The sequence below is a fragment of the Rhododendron vialii genome, chromosome 7a (assembly GCF_030253575.1).
Source record: "Rhododendron vialii isolate Sample 1 chromosome 7a, ASM3025357v1".
Taxonomy (NCBI): Eukaryota; Viridiplantae; Streptophyta; class Magnoliopsida; order Ericales; family Ericaceae; genus Rhododendron; species Rhododendron vialii.
Window position 1 is genome coordinate 36,993,149 of NC_080563.1, and position 19,297 is coordinate 37,012,445.

Sequence of the window (19,297 nt, forward strand, 5' to 3'; positions counted from 1 at the left end):
AACATATTAAAAGATAAGAAAAATACGTATTTCTATATATTTTTTACATAATTTAATATACACTTACACACCTACTATCGTCAGCAGTCTTACTATTGTCAGTCCATTGGGCCCACTGGGCTGACGATAAACATATTAAAACACAAAAAAAATACGTATTTTTATATATTTTTTACATAATTTAATACACACTTACACACCTATTACCGTCAGTTCATTAGACTGATTTTAGAATTTTCCAATCATCACAGAGCACACGCAATGCGGTATTTATCCTAACCGAGGAATGCCATAAAGAGGATGCAATACGGATCCTTATCCAATCGTATTTCCCTCACGCGCTGCCCTAGCGCGTGAACTTCCTCGTCTATTCTCAAATGTCCTCGGCCTTTACTGCCTGCCTAGCGTCCTACAGAGTCAAAGTCTACCATCGCTCTCTCTCTCTCTCTCTGAAATCTCAATCGACGACAATGTCCGAACCCCTCCCCTCGTTCGTCACGCACAATAAACCCTAATTCCTCCTTCCCCGCTCGAAATTCCGATCCAACACAGTGATCGCTCCATAAAACCCTAGCTTTATTATCGACGGACCCCGTCGATCCCTGTTCCTGTCGCCCTCTGATCTCCCTGTTCGATTCCTCTCACCTACGTATGCGAATGAAGAGCGATTGCAAGAGCTTTCAAGTCTTCGATTTCAGCGCGGAAGATGAACTCGCCGAGTTGGCCTCGGCCAAGTTACTCAGCAAATACACAAACCCTAGCGCCGCCGTCGACAAGTATAGTTTCCTCCAAAGCGGTAAGGACTCCGGACTTTTTTAAAAATTATTTTCCTGTTTAATAAATGAATATAACATGGTAATTGATTTTCACCCTCTTTTTTATGACCACACCCCTTCTCGTCGTCTTGTAATGTGAATTGACAAAATAAACGTTTAATTGGCTTGGAAGGACAATATTGTAAATCCACAGAAAGAGTGCGAAAATCAATACCCATATATTATACATGTGGGTAAATGACACTAATCGCATTTCCGGTATCTCATCAGTATCAGTCCCTACCGTACCGTTAGTAAAACCTTGCTTTCTAGAGATATAACGTATGTGTACGTATGCATTTGGAAATGTACGCATGCATGTATGCATTCAATCTTGTAGAGGTAGTTGCTGTGGGATTGATTTATTTGTGGGAACGAAATTGCTTTGTTGAACTGATTCAATTCCGTGTGCCAGCTGCCAGTTATTCTATGGACCACTGTCCACCCCTTGAGTCATGTTTTCAGGCCGTGTTCTTCTTAAGAAGTTGTTTTGGTATTTTCCCTCGTCATTTCGTTAGCTTGGGTTGGTTATACGTCTCGAGCGAGGGTAGTCTGAAAAGGAAAATTTGCGACCAAATACTTTTAAAGTTCAATAAAGACAGAATTTTTTTGAAACATTTGTCTTTTTTCCTTTTAGTGTTGTCCTATGTGAACTTTTTTTTTTGAAATTCAATTTATTTTTTAGAGATTTTTCTGATTCCTCTCGTTGAACCGAAGGATTGCTCCTAACTTTTTTAACAAAAAGCTGAGCAAAAAACTCAGTGAAAGTAAATAATACCGAAGAAAAATACGAGAACAATTCTTTAGGAAGATCAAGGTTACTTAATTTGAGTGGAAGATCCATTTCATTTAAAAGGCAGGCTAACCCACATTTAAGCATATAGTTGACTAAAAGCGACGATAGACCATGTTGTAAGCATTATACAAAATGCGCAGTGCACATCTTTGTAAAAGCTTCATTAGCGGCAGAATGGTAAATTTGGAAGTTACAGAGAATCCTTGAATCTGGGTATTGACCACGGAGTTGAGTCTTCACTCAAGCTTGAGATTGAGTATGGGTTTGAGCCTTGAGGTTCCGTTAGGGTTTATAGCTGCTGCTTTTGGTTTTTTAACATATAAACTTACTTAATGTAGGTATCTCTGTTGCTCGGTGCTTATACTTTTCTTTTATTCTTCTGTGTATGGCATCCAGTTGCACAGGGAACCAATTTTCAATCAAAAGATATGAGTAGTTTACCATGTGTGGATGTCGATGGGGATGAGAATGATCAGAATTGTGACAATGCTTTCTCACGTATCCATCTTGGCTCGGATGGGGAAAACCCTGTTACCAAACAGGCGGGCGGGTTAAGTGATTTTGGTTTATTTAATTCCGTGAGCGACAAGCACCACCCACAAGTTATGCTGGATGAATTTAAGCCAGGAAGTTTCGCTGTTCAACTGGAATCTAGGTCTTCAAGCCCTGAAGCAGCTTCACCCTACAACAGCAGTCAATTAAATTGTGCCCTTCAAGATTCTCAATCTAATGTAATCGGAGTTTTACCTTTACTAAACTTTGGTACGAGCCCAGAAAGATTTTATCAAGAGATGCTTATTAATGCTGAACTCTTTTTCAGGATGAGTCAGTTGATGTGATTCCGGATGCTGATGAAAGCATGAGTGCGGATTCTGCATCAACTTCTTCTCATATCCTAGAAGATGAGGGTAGATTCTATCATATTTGTGACAACTGTCTCTTGCTTTGTCATATGTTTATGCCGGCATGTTAGATATCTGCCTTGCTCATTCTTAGTGTAATTTTCTTTTCACAGTTGCGTTAGATGGGTATGAGCATGGGCATGGGCATGTGCCATCATCTGGTCATTGCCTCGGCACTTGGGAAATGGTAATCTCTCTTGTTGTGGTTGTGCATCATCATAAGTCTGTTCTCAGTTTCCTTGATTCGACTAAATGTTTTACTTTGCTTCACAAAATTAGATAACTCTTTGTTTATTTTGCGTATTGTATTGGAGGAAAATAGGTTTAGTGTTCGATGTATGCATTTAGATATGTATTTTTTTATTGGGAAAAAAACTGAAATGGTCCTTGTAGTTTAGCGTTTGTGTTAACTTGGTCCCTGTAGTTTGAATTGGCTCGATTTACACTGTAGTTTTCATTTTGTTCCAACTTGGTCCAATTATTAACTGCCGTTAGACTCCGTTAACCCCAGACACGAATGGGCCCCTTTTCTAGGGTTAAAACCATAATCTACCATTCTCCTCTTACCCTAATATACCTCTAAACCAAAATAGAGAGCCTCATTGTTCTATTCTCCATTTGTTGCGCCCGAGATTTTACGTTCGACCGAAACGTGTTTCGTTCGCCTTCGGGGGGAAGGAGTGAGGGATTAGGGTCTGAATAAGTGATCCGATTCCTATGGATTGTGACGTGGTTCTTGAAAAGAAAGAAAAATGAGGAGTTGTGTTCTATAAAAGGGGTTCGGATATTTTTTAAAAATGTTTGAATTTTAGAAAATGAAGTGGGTTTTATTCTCAAAAGGGACCGAGCTTTCATCAAGCTGGCTACATATCTCCAGGTAAAGGAGAATTAGGTCTGGCCATAGTTCGGGCCACAAAAGGGGTTTAGAAAAAAACTTATCTCCACCGGGTATAGAGTTTAGGTGTGCCTAGCCACCTTTTGAATATCGGAAGAATAATTCAAGTATTTTAGAAAAAAGAACACGGGCCAGAGAACCTGATTTTTAGAAAAAAGTGACTCCGTTTTGCTTTTTAGGAAAAGGCTTCAGGTCTGCAAGGTTTGAGAAGAAAGGGTTCGGTAATTCAGTAGAAAAGGGACCCATTTGTGTCTAGGGTTAACGGAGGCTAACGGCAGTTAGTAATTGGACAAAGTTGGAACAAAATGGAAAGTTTTTGATAAGTAGAACAAAATGGAAATTACAAAGTGAGTCAATTCAAACTGCAGGGACCAAGTTGACACAAACACTAAACTACAAAGACCATTTCAGTTTTTTTCCCTTTTTTATTTTGTGGACCTGTCAGATTTCAATGGAATACCATTAAGTGTATTTCTATCATTTCTTAGTTCACCTTATATCCTTATCCTGAATCATTGCATGAATGAGGTATCATTTGTCTTAATTTCTTTAGACCCCATTTGGATAGAGTGGATGGGGAGTACAGGGAAGTGTAACTTACCATGGGAAGGAGGGGAAGGGAGTCAAGGGAATGGAAGGGACGCGGTAGCCTTTCTCTTGTTTGGCTTTACAATATTTAACCAAGGGAAAGGAAGGGTGGAGTTTTTCCCCTCCTTTTTTTTTTTGAAGATATTGCAAAAGGGAGTGGAGGTGCCAAAGTAGGATAGTAAATGTGTAACTGAGGGGTACACTTGGTATTGAAAACGTTCTATACCAATCACTTCACTTCCCCTTGGGTTTCTTCCAATTTTGTAGGGGAAGGAAAGTGCTCAACCTCTGGGTCTCTCTCCCCTTCCAACCACTCTGGTTAACTCCCCTTGCATTTTTAAAGAAAATTCAATGCGGTTAAAAAGAACTCTCAACACATTTGTCTGCTTTCTTCCTTTGTTGTGACTAATTGTTTGGTTTGACTGGCAGGGCAACAGGAATGTGGCAGTTCTTTGTCCAGATTATGTTGTATATCGTGGTAGATATTGTACAGAGTCTGTGTTAACTTTTACCAGCAGTTGCGTTGAACTGAAGGGTTCAACTAGCGACGGTAATGAAGGAACCTTTAGCTTTCAATGGGGAATCGATGATATTGTTAATATTGATTCACGGTGGTCTGAAAGGGTAGGCCCCAGAGAACTCTTACATTCAGTGTTTGACACTATTTATTTAGTTTCTTCTCATGGTGATGTTTGTTGTTTGTATGTGCGTGAGAGTTGAGATTGAATGTTAATTTTCTTCTTTGAAATCAGCTTCGCGTGGCTATGGTAAAACTTCGCTTGATATCGAAAGATGAAATGCACGCCAAAGGTGGACAAGGCACTTCAGGTTGGTCTATTTAAGTGGAACTTATGCTAATTCTGCTTTTTGCTTGGTTACTATCAATGATACATCACCTTCTTGTTATTGTTAATGTTTTGATGGAACATTTTCCTTAGCTCAACCTTTTCCTGTGGGTTCTTGAATCTAAAGCATGTGTCCCCTGTAACTCTTTATTGGTTTGATTTCCCTTTAGGTTCTGTGCTATTGCACATGTAGTTATCTCTATTGTAATTATTGGTAGGTTCTTCACATCCTATTTGTTTACCTTTTGGAATTTGGATATAATTTGAAAAGAATCAAACGGTCAGTAAACTTGTAAGACATGATAAATGGAGCGAGAGGCAAGTACATTGACTTCGTCCATGCCAGTTTACTTGCAGTGAACCATGCCATTGTTTTTGCACCTAAACCCTTGTGTTCTATTTTGCAAATTTATGTGCTTGGCCCGTTGTAGAAAATTCTATAAGATTTTTTTTGGTTCTGCCATCCACTCAAACATTAATCCAAATCCACCTAAGATGCTTCTTCATCAATATAGCAATGTCTGTTGTGATGAGTCATCCACATCGGTTTTCACATCGTGGGTAACACCTTTTCATCCTCACAGGTGTGCCAATGAGCGCACCTGGCCATTCTGTCTAGTCAATTGATCATGTTGGCCCATATAACTAGAGCAGCCAACGAATCTTGCACTAAACCACAAACACATCTACTCATGAAACTCATCTTCTCACAAAATATTCCATGTCAACTTCACAATTTCCACCAATGGTGATCAAAGCCCCAAGGCTTCGCTGAGGCTTGAGATAGAGGCCACCTCCTGAAACAACTGTGGTTCTTCTGTTTCCCCTCCTCAGGAGTCATCAAACTCCTGCTGGCCGCTGCTCATAGCCAAAATGAACGCTTCGTCTCCAGAATTGATTCCAGGAAGCCAACTCTCTACGGACATTCTTTACCCGCCATCTCAAGCTTCCTTCCTGAGAGACAACCTCCACCACCCCTCTGAATAGCCTCCCTTATTTTCCTTCGATATCAAAAGTATTTGGATGATGAGAGAGGATCTAGGGATGCAGCCCATGTACCGTCAAGTGAAAACCTAGGTATCAACTGAAACGCAAATGGCCCGAGCTTTGCAGGAAAAATGGCATGAGGATTAAAAACCTAGATTATGAACAAGCATATAGCCGTTAAAAGCCATGCATTCGTTCTTCTCTTGTCTACCACCACTCTGATAATTGAAGAAGTCCCAATACACATATTGGGAAAGACGAAGGCAAATAGGTTTTTTTGTGACAATATTATTTTACTGCAAGGTGGATACATTATTGTTAAAGGATAGTAGTGTAGATATATAGGAGAGATGTTAAGAATGGAATAACTGCACAAGTGGAGTGGTAGCCATGTGGTGGGCACCATGTACTCCCATGCAATTGACAGGGGTTCAAATCTCACTAACTACATCTAAAAGAATGGAATAACTATGCACCTAATGTATCCGCAATGCTTTATGTTTATTGTTTAATTTAACCTGTATAAACAGAGCCAGCCAAAAAGGGTGTCCCATACTTTGGGGAATGTCCTGTACTGTTTCTTCCCATTCTCTCGCCCTCAATTGACTTTTTAATATCGGAATGTAGGGATAATTCTTTTAAGTAACCCCTATAGATACGATATATTAGTGCTATCCTTTTTTTTTTTTTTTTGAGTGCGTTCATTGTGCTACCTTGAGGAGTCTGCAAATGCTGGTTTTTTTGAGGGTTTTTCGATCTGCTGATAAAACAGAAAGACTAGTTTGATAAGAGTTCGTTAATTATATTTTTCCCAGCTGCTATGTCTTTTACATATGTAGAATGGGTTCCGTATATTACTTTTTTAGCAAAAACATAAAACTAAGGAGTAAAAGCTGTTATAGGGATTGTGGTATGCAACTCTGCTTTCTTTTACCTGTTTATGAGAATGGTTTAATTTATTTAATTGGGATGTTAATAGTTTTTTTTCCTGTGCCTGTACAAACTGCATGTAGGCATTGAGGAGTTGCAATTTGCTGCAGCTGAACTAAATTGGTACAAGAAGCAGGAAGAGATAATGTCTTTGGATATGAGATATAGGGCTCAATGGAATGTTGGTTCTGAGTGAGTATATTAAGTGGCCATTATCTTTTTCCTGCTTACATTTCTTGTTATCAGGACATGTATCAGTTTCTTTCTTCTTTTTTTCCCAGATCAGCAACAAAGATGTTTTCCCAGTACTTTTTCCTTTTAGTAAAATTCATTAATCATAAACTTAGATACTCACTAGTTGTGCGAATGTTGGATAGTCAATTTTGAGTTCGTTTTGGTGAAAAGATCTGGTTTCCAGTTATTGAGTTCGTATCAATCCGTGATTTTTGATAAAAGATCTCTTGCGTTTTTTGCAATATAAAAGTTGCTAGGAAATGTCAACATGTTTGTAAACTTTTTTCTCCAGAAATAATTGTATGTTCGCAAACTGTTTTTGGGTCGGCTTGTCTTATAATTTCATAACCTTCTATTGTTTGCCAAAAGAAAACAGATTAATATGTCAAAGACTTAAAGGCTAAATTCATAGCGGTTTCTTGTGGTTCCGTTGCTGAACTTGGTATAGGTCCTTTATAATTGTTGTATTCCCATATAACCGAAATTAATGAAACATAAATTAGTTTCCACAATTGATTTATGATGGAGAAAGTACCTGGTCGGAGTTAATGATGTCGATATCTGTTGCCACCGCTAGATCTAGGGCATTTGAACACAGTCGCTGCGAGGGAGGGAAGGGTTGGAAATCACAAAGAGGACTGGAGATGCTCATAAGATTTAGGTCATCTCGCTATAGATGTCTTTGTTTGTAAATCCACTCTTAAGTTTACAAAAAATACCATTTGACCCTGAACTAACTTTATTAAGCTCTAAAACTTGCCCTGTTGTGCCCCTACTGTGTCTAAATTAGAATATATGTGTTCTAGATGTGTCTAGCTAAAAATTTTAATGAAGTTTTCCTATACGATTGTAAGTCCTGTTACACGTGTCTCGGTGTCCCATGCTCAGATACGTTGAGCTGTTAGGCTTGTCAGTGCTTTGTAGATGGTTGTTATTGCTAAGAGTCGAAATACTTGTTTTCGGGGTGGTTGGTACCTTTTTTATTGAGAGTAGTTATGATGGAGTTGCGATTCTAAGTATAAGGAGATTATTGAAGGAAAGTGACAGATTATTTACCTATCCAAAAAGAGAGTAGTCATTTAGTTTATCTTGTCGTGTTCTAACATTTCAAAGTAAAAACCTGGTTGCCATTTTCTCTTTCCATCCTGCTGGCCCTCCCTCTTGCCAAGTTTGTGGAAGTCCCTAGAGTGCAACTAGTGTTACCATGAATGCTTATATCTTGCTGTTTTCCTATTGGAATTCACCTTCTGCAGAAAGGCACATGTTTTTTTTATAAAATCAAAATTACATATACATATAGGAGTACCTAAACTCTAGTAGTGAAGTCTACACAACCCTAGCCTGCTGTCCGTATCATACCAAATTTTGGACCATGAGGTGCAACCCTTTCCCATGCTTCATACAAGAAGAATCGACGTTCTTGGTAAACATAGGTTGTGACTAGTGACTTTGGTTTTAGCTCGCCCCATGGTATAAGGTTGCCGGATGATAACATTGCAACTCGAATTCAGGCATTGGAGGGGAAGAAGTTCTTTCACCGTCAAATAGGGTGGGCTGATTGCTACTAGTATTCGTGTAACGTGTTACTTATTGTATTCCTTTTGTGAGAGGTGTTATAAAATTTGTGGATTTGGACATGCAGTACTTGGAAATATTTGTAACATGTTACATCTTAATTTCATTAAAACTGCAGCACATTTTTTTCTATTTGGGGAAAAATTGTTTAAATTGTAGGATTTGGCATTGTTTGAGGGGCTTTGGTTTCTTATGGGTATGTTTGCGGTATTTCTATTTAATTATAACTTGTTAATCTCCTTGTAGTCTCATGGGAGGGGATGGAGAGGCTTTACCTGGGCTTAATGGGATACGCATTCCAAAGAAAAGTTATTTGGCCAAGTGAGTTTGTGAAATTGTTGTATCCTTTGTCATTTTCTGTGACTTTTGCTACTTTTGGACTCACTCTTACTAGTACTTGATATTCTTTTGCTATCTGTCAAACATTGATCTGCCCATTCTTGCACGTTCCATTTTGTATTTGTACTCATTATATTCTCTTCATTACTTAAATGATTTGGAAGTTATTGGGATTTTGATATTTGTGGCATTCATATGTCATATTCTGTTTACCCATCACTGTCTAAGCATTTATCCCTTTTCAACTCTTACGTCGATATCTATTCCCTATTTGCATTCTCCTCATCTATGCATAAGTGGAAGAAACTTTTTAAAGCTGAAATGAGGGGTTGTGTTCTTTTGCTGCCAATGTACCAAAAAAGAGATAATGTGGCTGTTATGTTTTCTCGGGGGACACCATTGCAAGAATTAGTTGACTAGATATAGTCACGATAATGTCCAAGGGTAACATGTTTTTCGCATATGATATAGTCTTAGTGGATAAAATCATGAAACCAAGAGAGGAGTTAATGCTACATTAAAAAATTGGAGTGATGCATTGGGGTCAAAATGGTTTGAAATAAGTAGGAATAAAATTGAGATATAATTTAGTGGCTAGGCAAGTACTAATTGCAAAAAAGTGAAGATTCGAAACCCAATAAGAGAAATAGTGAACACTTTCATTATCTAAGTTTAATTATTTACAAAGAGGGAGAGATTGCAAAGGGTGTTACCAATAAGATCAAAGTGTCTATAATTGACTATGGTTTTGCCTGAGGAAATATTGAACTGCAAATTTTTTGTTGAAGATTGATGGTAATCTTCAATTGACATGGAAGACACAGAACTAGTCTAAGATATTTTGGTACACTCTCTCTCGCTCTCATTGTGCCATTATATTAGTTCTGGGATTGCATTTTTGTTTCAGGGGTCAAGAAACTTATTTCTCAATGATTGTATTTGATTGCTTGATTTGCTCTATTATCAATTTGAGTGTTTTGTTCAGCACCAATGTTGGGAGGGAAAATTCCTTTGAGCTTTTTTTTTCCACTCATGTTAAATAGTTCAGGACTTGTATCAACATTTTGAAAATTGGTGATGTCTTGATTATGGATATGGAGCTTGGCTTTAAATTGCATTTGAACTTTGCTCGCTATATACTCTTCTCATTTTTGTTTACAGAGTGTCTAATTTCTGGCTTACTCTTGTTTTGACGTGCTTAATCAATGCCTTATTTTGCAGTTTTGATGAGCCTTTTGAGGAAGTTGTCTATCCGAAGGGTGATTCTGATGCTGTTACAATTAGTAAGCAGGATGTTGACTTATTACAGCCAGACACATTTGTCAATGATACAATCATTGACTTTTATATCAAGTATGTTTCTGTTACCGAACTTTTCTTTCATAGAGTTGTTGAGAAACAATCTTTCCTTTAGCCTGAAGGAAAGACATTAGTGGACTTGGAAGATGCCGATTCCATTCTTTAGGTTTACGTTGTAAAAGGTTCATGTGGGCTTGCCCTTCCTTGCTGCATTTGAACCTTGGACTGCACCCTTTTGAGTGACAGTTGGTATAACTTAACTAAAGAGCTCCCTTTATTCTTCATTTTGCCGTATCTATTTGTTTACTTGTAACTAAGAAGATTTCATTGTTGATTTGCTGCATTGTAACATGATTTACTGAAAATTTCAATCGATGGCAGATATCTGAAAAATGAAATACAACCGTCAGAGAGGCACAGGTTCCATTTTTTCAATAGTTTCTTCTTTCGGAAGCTGATCGACCTTGACAAAGATCCATCGAGTGCTTTTGAGGGCAGGGCTGCTTTTCAGCGTGTTCGTAAATGGACAAGAAAAGTGAATCTGTTTGAAAAGGATTATGTGTTTATTCCCATAAACTTTAAGTATGACATAAGCTTACCAATCCTTATTCCTATTCAGAAATAACTTCTTAAGATTGAACTTACATTCAATCCTCGTTTTATTACAGTTACCACTGGAGTTTAATAGTGATATGTCATCCGGGTGAAGTTGCTAAGTTTCAAGGCAAGTTCTTGGTAGAAACTTATCCTTCACAGTCAAAGTGTGGCAACTGTCTGACCTGTCCTCTTTGTTTTATGTATGACATGTTTCAGATGAAGATATGGAGAAGCCACTTAAAGTACCATGCATACTGCATATGGATTCTATTAAGGGAAGTCATACTGGTCTCAAAGACCTTGTTCAGAGGTACTCTGGTAGTTCTGAAATTCATTATGTGGTTTGAGTACATTTTTGTATATTCAAGTCGCGGTTATCCTTTTAGCTTCCTTAAGATGTATTTATGTTTGAAGAATTAGTTAGTGGAGAAATTCGAGCAGTTGACTAATAACTGTTGGGATAATGTGTCTTAACTTTGTCCAGCTTCTCTATCATTAAGAAGGATATGCCAAAATGTTAACCAAAGATCGGATGAAAGAAACGAATACAGATACACTTAACAAAACTTTGGGGATCACTTTTTTCTGTCAATCTAAGGACAGAGAAAAAGCGTAACCCATTATTATAAAGTCGCTGCGGTTTGTTAGTTATCATGCAGTTTTATTGTTCAGAGTCTTGAGACACAAGTAGACTCTTTTGGTGTGTGCACCACAGCATCATATACTGTTGCCTTTCTGTTTGCCTTGCAACACTTTCAATTGAGACAGCTCTGGCCTTGCCCACTGAAGCCAGCCTTAGTAAAACAATGTGTTGTGGACCTGCTCTTGGACTAGAAGCTGAAATCAATATTTAAAAGGACGGATGGAACAAATTTTGGTATATAGTTGTTTTGATTTGACAAATAAGCTATGAAACGCAGAGACTTAGTCTATGTATCCATGCCAGACATGCGTCGTAAACCGACACTCCCTGGGCAGGCCAGGATGTTTGTTACACCTTACTTTGCATGTCTGATTTGTTATTTTCATTTTCTCCTGTTAGATACATTAGGTGAACAGCAAGAGCACATCTACAGCAAGAGCACATCTGTCCTGTCTAGACGTGCCCTGGGCACGGTTGTAAGGGATTAAGGTTTAATGCGGTCGAATATGTATATGAAAATGTTATCATCCACTCGTATTGAAATAACGGAAATACATTTTCAAGTACAAAGCCTTGCCTCAGTTAGAGAAAGAGATAAAGAAAGAAGCTCTGCTGTTGAAGTAGTCCTGCGAAAAGAATATGTATAGTAACTCATGCCCTCATGATTAGAGTGGTTTAATGTAGATTGTTGTTAAGGTTTCTTATATATTCACATATTGGACTCTATTTTTGTAGAATGTCGTCCCTTGTCTGTTTCAGTGTCGTGCCTTTGTCCATGAAATACTGTTTTAAGACTCTAGTTCTTTTTCATCCCAGTGGTAGAGGGGCCGGGGGAAAGTAGTTATGAAGGATGGGTTGAATCCCTCATCGAAACCATACAAAAAACCATCAATATCCTAGATTCTCTGGGGTTTAAAAGTGACCTCGAAGCTGTTGCAACATAATAGTTCTTCTTCTTTCTATAAAATTAGTATCATGTTGGCTGCTCCAACAACCTATCTAAAGAATGAGGTGTTAGATTTGTGGCGTATGAATAAAGCATTACACCAAGGAAATTCTCAAAGTCGTAGTCCATTATTAGACGCATGGCTTGCTATGTTGGTTGGTAAAGGTAAATATACAATAGGGTCCTAAATTTCCACTATCCAAGTGATGTAGTTCTACTAGAATGGGACATGTTGATTTATGGGAACTTGGAAAAAGCCCTTCTTTTAAAGAGGCTCGGTTACTGCATTGTCTACCCGAAAACTCTGAATTGTTGCTCTTCCATTAATGCCTTCCTACCAATGCTGGTCAGTGCAAACTTGTGTACATTCAATGAATGCCTGTGTTTTCAGAAGAGTGATTACACCTATTTTACTGTGAACTTGACTGCTCACACTTCTACAGATTTAATGCTTATCATTTGAAATGAATCTTTAACATTACGGGTATGGTGATTGAAGTGGTGACTGACTATGATTAAGGAGCATTTATGTTGATTAGAAGATTTCATAATAATATTTCAGACCAGTAAAAGCTCCTGAGCATGTTAAGAAACAATCTTAAAACGCATATACGACTGGTAATGGCATCTCACAACAACTAGAACCAAAAGAGACGGGGGATCATATTAACAAACAATTGATATTATTCAAAGCGTCTTGAACCTATCGGTAATTAGATTTTTGTAAATTTATTTCCACAGCGAGCTGATTTAAGAAATAAGTGATTGTAATCATGATTCATATATTGATAGCATACTCACCATATCTCTTAGCTTCGCCGCTTCCCCAAAATTGTGCACTTATTTATTGCTACACTACGATCTTTGATGTGCAAGGTCATTTCTCCACTGAATTGCTGATTTGTAATTCTTTATGTTTACTTGATACTGTTCCAAAGCTTATTGATGTTGGTTGTTAAATCTTATCGCCTTTTCACTCGAAAATACAGTTACCTGTGGGAGGAGTGGAAAGAAAAGCACAAGGAGACTTGTGAAGATATTTCCTCAAAATTTTTCAATTTGAGATTTGTCCCATTGGAGGTATTGTTCTACTTTTAGTTTATATTTGGCATCAAATTTGAAAGTGAGTTTCAACGTGCTACATAGGTTTCAAAAGAGAACACTAATATGTGCATTTTTTAGTTCCTATGATGGTGGGGCGACACAGACACGGACACGGGAATTCTAAAAAAATGGGGACACGGACACGGCGGGGGACACGGCATGTGTATATTTATTTATATTTTTTTGCAATTTTTTTCAAGTTTAAATGGCAAAATGTGGACAACGAAAAATCCATAGTTCCAATACCATTCAAACAAAACAAGACATCCATAAGTTCAATACAACCCTATTGAAAAATTACTGTTTGACCCCCCAAAATTAAAAAAATTTACAATTTGGGCCCCATTATTTTTAAAAAATTACAGTTTGACCCGTAATTTTTTTAAAAAAATTACACTTTGACCTCTGCGGTGTCCCCCTCAAAAATTTAAATTAAATTATGGGGTGTGTCCCCGTGTATGACATTGCGATACGTCGACATCTAGAGGTGTCGGTGCTTCATAGCTTATATATACTTGTTTCTTAATTCGTGTCTCTTTCTCCGTTTTGTTCGTAAACTATACAGGAAAAACCTCCATACCCAGTAAAAGTACGATACAATTGCATCATGGTACATCTTCATAATTTAAATCTTCCACTGAAAGCATACAAAAAAATGTTGGTTTTGATGGGAATAAGAAACTACAGCCAGGAGATTAGGGCGAAAGAGGATTAATGCTGTTTTTCTCTAACTTTATGTAGCTGATAAAATTTCTACACAATCATGATCCAAATTTCTACACAATCATGATCCTCAAGATAAATTATTAGTATTTTCATGGAGCTGGTTACAATTTGCATTCTGACTGTTCTTCTTTTTTTCAACATACCATTGAACCCTTTCCACATTAGGTAATTTTATTAGTTAGTATGTTCAGTCGATAATTGTTTGAAGTTCTCCAATTTAGAAAAGCTGACAGTGGTTCTGCAATGAAGAAAGTGGTTCTGGCTATTGTAGCAGTTTTATGGATAAGCCAGAATGTCTAATCTTAACTCTTAAGTTAAAAGTGAGTACATGATTCACGAGAAAACAGAAGTAAATAAATTACAGCAAGATGTCTTCAAAGAAAATTAATAATTGTGAAATTTGATTAAGAGATTCTAGGCTCTACGGATATCAGCGATATGAACACCTTTGCACTTTTTTGGAACGAGAACACCAAAAACAAGACACGTGATGCAGTCTTAATGTTCATATATGCAGAAATGTAAATGTGGCTTCATGCTCACCCGGTTTTGGGGTATGTGTAATGTTCTGATATTTGCTTTATGCTTGGTGCAGCTACCACAGCAGCAAAATTCATTCGACTGTGGCCTGTTCTTGCTTCACTATGTGGAGCGCTTTTTAAAGGATGCTCCACTTAGCTTCAGTCCATTCAAAATATCAAAGTTCTCCTCCTTCGTAAGTGGCTCATACTTGTCATCCCATTTCATTAGCCTCTCATTTTGCTTAATGCCAGGGTTTCGATGCTTCTCTCGGGCTGTTCGGGTGACTCCGGTTTAGGCATTGAGTGCAATCTGTATCTAAGCGTCAAATGCATCTAAATTATGTTTTTTTTTCCCTTTCTGAGTACCACGAATATTCATGTTTATGAGGTGTTATAGAGCCATTTGGCATAAAACTCATGCTCTTGTAAGCACGGTGAGGTCATGATTTTGACCAGGTGTGTTAATATCATTTCAGAAATCTGAAAGGGTATTCCTTTATTTATCAGAAACACGATCTTGAGGAAGTGTTTCTATAGTTTACCCTTTCTGTTCTCATGGACAGTACCATGTTGGTGAGGGGAAAAGAGTGACTTTCGTTTTGTGCTTGTTTACATCTTTCCCTTGCTTCAGTAGGGGGAAATTACGCAGACCATCCTGTGGTTGAATACGGACAAAACTGGTGTGGTTTGGGGGACTCTGCACTGACCTCCAAAGTTCAAACCAAACCGAGCCTTAAGCCCCAACGAATTGGTTTCGGCTACTTGAATTTGTTTACTCAATTGGGCTCAATCGAGAGCACCTTGTTCCATGATATCCAAGAAACTTCTTTTCGAATTACCGACTCTAAAGTCAATTTTGGTCTACCCCACCGTAGTGCTACCATCTACCTTGACCATATCACTGCTAACGACACATCCACCAATCTAAGATAGCCATGTTCAAACCAGCTTAATCTATTCTCGCTTGTCTAGTCTTCATTCACTTCTACTCTAAGTCACATAATACATGCACGAGCGCAAGCGTGAAAGCATCTTTTGAAAACATTCCAAACTGCTAAAATATGTGAAAGCAAGGATTGAGAGCGGGAAGGAGGGTATTACCAGAGGATTTGTGACCCATGTGCTACCCCTACCATCCTACGGAGGTTATTGTTTTGAATTCTATCTCGTCCACGCTAGCCTCCCCTGTCAGATCTGTCATGCAGTAATACTGTAATAGAGGCACTACCAATTTACATTTTGTTCCCTTGCTTTGCTGAAGGATCTTCTAATGTGAAAACTAATGGTATTTTGGGTGCAAAAGAAATTGTTTGGTTGACACACCAAATATTGTTCTCCCAACTGCCTCTTATCAACACACTTCCCTAAGTAGGGGAGTTCATTGTAGTTATGAAACTGAACTGGTACTAGAGATGCTTTCTTTGTTTAGAAAATACCACATGGATTGTAAGTGCAACCCAGAAGTTTGTTATTGAATCCGTAAATATTTTCTTTGTATGGTGTTGGGTGGTCAATCCAGTACTTGTTGCCAAGAAAAATCTTGAACTCTGATGAAATTTATCTCAAGACTTCTAATCTAATGCTTTAGATAAAAATTGACTGGTAGTTTTATTTTTGAATTTTGTCGCGGTAGTCTTTGCAGGAACTAATTATATATAGGTACCTCATAGTTATATTTTTCTCTTTTTCATGTTTAGTTAAACATAAATGTTAAACTATTTTTTCCAGCTTAATGGGGATTGGTTTCCGGCCGCTGAGCCTTCTCTAAAGCGTGTTCAAATCCAGAATCTAATCTGTGACATCCTTGAAAAGGAAAATTCTCCTGCTGCCTGCAGTGGAAATCCTTGTTCCTCTGTTTCTAACTACCCGGCGAGTAATAGCGAGATTGAAACTGGTGTGGAGTTGATTTCAGAGAGATGCAGTCCTTCAAAGAGGTGTCGTGGGAAATTATCTAGTTCTCCAGAGGGTGACGGGATTGAAATTACTCTCTTACCCTCATCTTCTCAATGTGCTGGTGATTCAGGCTTGGTTTTGAGGGAGTTTTTCGAGGAAGGAGCTACTACAGGATCATTTCTTCATGGACAGTTTCCGACTTTTGACCGAGCAGCATCTTTTAGTGAGTTTAATGGTGTCATGTCAGCAATGGAGGTATTTTCCATTCACCTTCTTCTAATCACGTGGTATTAGGATTACAATCGGGACGATGATGGATGATTTGGTGATGTTTACCTGTTGCCAACTTCAAATGGTAATCATGTTTGAATCTTGCACGAAATTGCAGTTTCGTTCACTTTCTCATATTTACTCTTGTTAAAATCAATTATTTCTGCCGAAGTTCAAATATGAAATAATTGCACCTGGAAACTAATAGAAGTTCTTGCAGCTCTTTGGACGAGTCCTTGAATTTTTGGTAGTCTTTATAATGGTCTTTATATTGGTGTTAGTTTTTTGATGAGTCTGCCAAGTGTTTTTTGTTTTGTTTTGTTTGGTGAGTCTTGCAAATTGTTGGGATGATAATAGGCTAGACATTCTGTGTCTTTTGTGTCTGTTTGACAGGAGGATGTTGAAGCTGGTGGGAACTTTATCTATTCGCAGTCAGACGAAACTGCAACTTGTGTTTTTCCCTACTCGTCCGGAGATTTCAGAGCAGAGACCTCCTGCAACCCAGGAGTTCACCAATCCGGAGAGGAAAATATTGACCCATCCCTTGAAACAGGAGAGGAAAATATTGACCCATCCCTTGAAACACCGGTTTGTGCCTCCGATGATAACTCCTCAGAAGTCGAGTTTCAGGAAGATAACACGGAAAATCCAAGTACTGAAGAGAAAATAGTTCAACCAATATCTCCACTGATGGAAAACGTGGAGCGCCTGACGGAAAGCCTCGCTGCTGCTCCTAGTGAGATTTTTGATGTTGTGGATTCTCAGTCCTCTGATCATATGCTTAACTCTAATGGCAATGTTGATCATCACATCTCTCGTCCAAAAGTTCTACCCGAATTGGACCAAAAAAATGGAGAAATTACGGGTGGTGGGGTGTGTTTGGTTGTTGATAATTTAGTTTCTGAGACCGATGGGCTAGAGGTTTCAGATGGGATTAACGGTAAATTGGTGATAGAATCTGTTAATGAGACAGCTGCCAAAAGGATTGGTGGTGATATAATGCCGGAATCAGATGAGCTACAGCCTTCTAAAAGACATGGTGATGATATAATGCCGGAATCAGATGAGCAACAGCCTTCTAAAAGACTGCGCCTTTCAAATGATTTGCACTTGTAAATTGGGCTGCTAGGTCGTCTTTCTTGTTGCTTTGGGTTTCCATTTTACTTTGCCCCTCTTGTAGGCCTAAATTAGGATATCACTAGGATATTGAATGGTATGGTGTGAATAGTGTGATGATTTTGTATGGACAATGAGCGAGGCTCAAGGCTACATTTAAGTTGGGGAATGGGAATGATATATATAACCACTTGGATTTTTGTATTATCCAGTTCGGTTCTTCACGTTAGGCTTCTTATGAGTACCTATTCTCCGAAAACCCCCCCTATTACCCGACAGTTAGGTAGCTGATAGTAGTAGAAGCTCTAAGGCTGCTATTCCTGACAAGGAATAGAGTAAGGCCTTCACGGATCTGTTCTAGTCATCTGTTCTCCAAACGTTGTCTATATTAGAATAACCTAGCTCCAAGGATGGCTCTTCGAGGGGGGTGGAAATATCGGTGGGGGTGTGCAGGAGGGTTACTGCGCTGTGCACGCACATTGTTTGGATTGTCTTAAGGTACAAAAGTGTTAGGATCCATAAAACCCAGCACATAAAAGTGTTCATGAAGTATTGTGAATTTGGACCGTTCATGTGTTCATATGTTTTCATGGACGCTTTCATGTGCTGGGTTTCATGGTCGGTACTACTACTCTTTAAGGTAGGGGAAAGGCCAATGTATGTAGGGATAAGATCCTCTCTGTATCTCATCCCTTCGTACTTTCATTTTATAAGCCCATCTCAGGTCCGCAATCTGTTAAGAATATTTAGATATCGAGACATGCAAAAAAAAAATGTTTATTAAAAAACAATTTGTTTAGATATCGAGACCTCATTTTAACTTGAAATTTACGATTTACAGAATAAAATGCAATTAACTAATGTGTGTATTGATATCCGATCAAAATACTTTTTTGCAAACATAATTGTTGGCGTGTTCTGTGTGGTGAACGGCTTGGGTGTGCCTACAACAAAGAGAGTATGCTCATGCCCTGTGTGAATGGTTTGTGGCTCTAGGCGCAGAGGACCCACAAATTTTCCGGAATTGTTAGAAAAAAGGAGGGAATTTGATGTTTTTGTTAGTACTAAATATAAAATGATTTTCACTCTCCTTATTTACTCTCTTTTTTTAATCCACATGAATTTACACTATTGTCCTTAAATATGTGAAAAGGTATAGTGAATAAAGGGCAAGATAGTAAATTCAAGTGATTAAAGACAAAAAAGAGAGTGAATTGTAAATAAAAGAGAGTGAAAATCAATTTTTTAAATATAAAATGTTACAGTATGATCTTTA

General features: G+C 38.2%; 1 protein-coding gene across 1 annotated transcript; it reads left to right on the forward strand.

The window, feature by feature from the left end:
• Nucleotides 1-377: 377 nt before the first annotated feature.
• Nucleotides 378-18,228, forward strand: LOC131332982 (probable ubiquitin-like-specific protease 2B). Its single transcript, XM_058367285.1, has 17 exons — nucleotides 378-796; nucleotides 2,008-2,342; nucleotides 2,432-2,519; nucleotides 2,627-2,700; nucleotides 4,426-4,620; nucleotides 4,749-4,824; nucleotides 6,842-6,950; nucleotides 8,452-8,559; nucleotides 8,814-8,888; nucleotides 10,128-10,259; nucleotides 10,587-10,787; nucleotides 10,874-10,929; nucleotides 11,019-11,112; nucleotides 13,381-13,471; nucleotides 14,817-14,936; nucleotides 16,471-16,890; nucleotides 17,299-18,228. The coding sequence occupies exons 1-17, from the start codon at nucleotides 652-654 to the stop codon at nucleotides 18,019-18,021; spliced, it is 3,042 nt and encodes a 1,013-aa protein (XP_058223268.1). The 5' UTR covers nucleotides 378-651; the 3' UTR covers nucleotides 18,022-18,228.
• Nucleotides 18,229-19,297: the final 1,069 nt, after the last annotated feature.

Bases quoted from the DNA above. Each gene is read 5' to 3' on its own strand.
- LOC131332982 (XM_058367285.1), top strand. From the start codon at position 652: ATGCGAATGAAGAGCGATTGCAAGAGCTTTCAAGTCTTCGATTTCAGC. The intron at 4,825-6,841 runs GTTGGTCTATTT...AACTGCATGTAG, and splicing joins AGGTGGACAAGGCACTTCAG to GCATTGAGGAGTTGCAATTT. The intron at 6,951-8,451 runs GTGAGTATATTA...CTTTGGTTTTAG, and splicing joins CAATGGAATGTTGGTTCTGA to CTCGCCCCATGGTATAAGGT.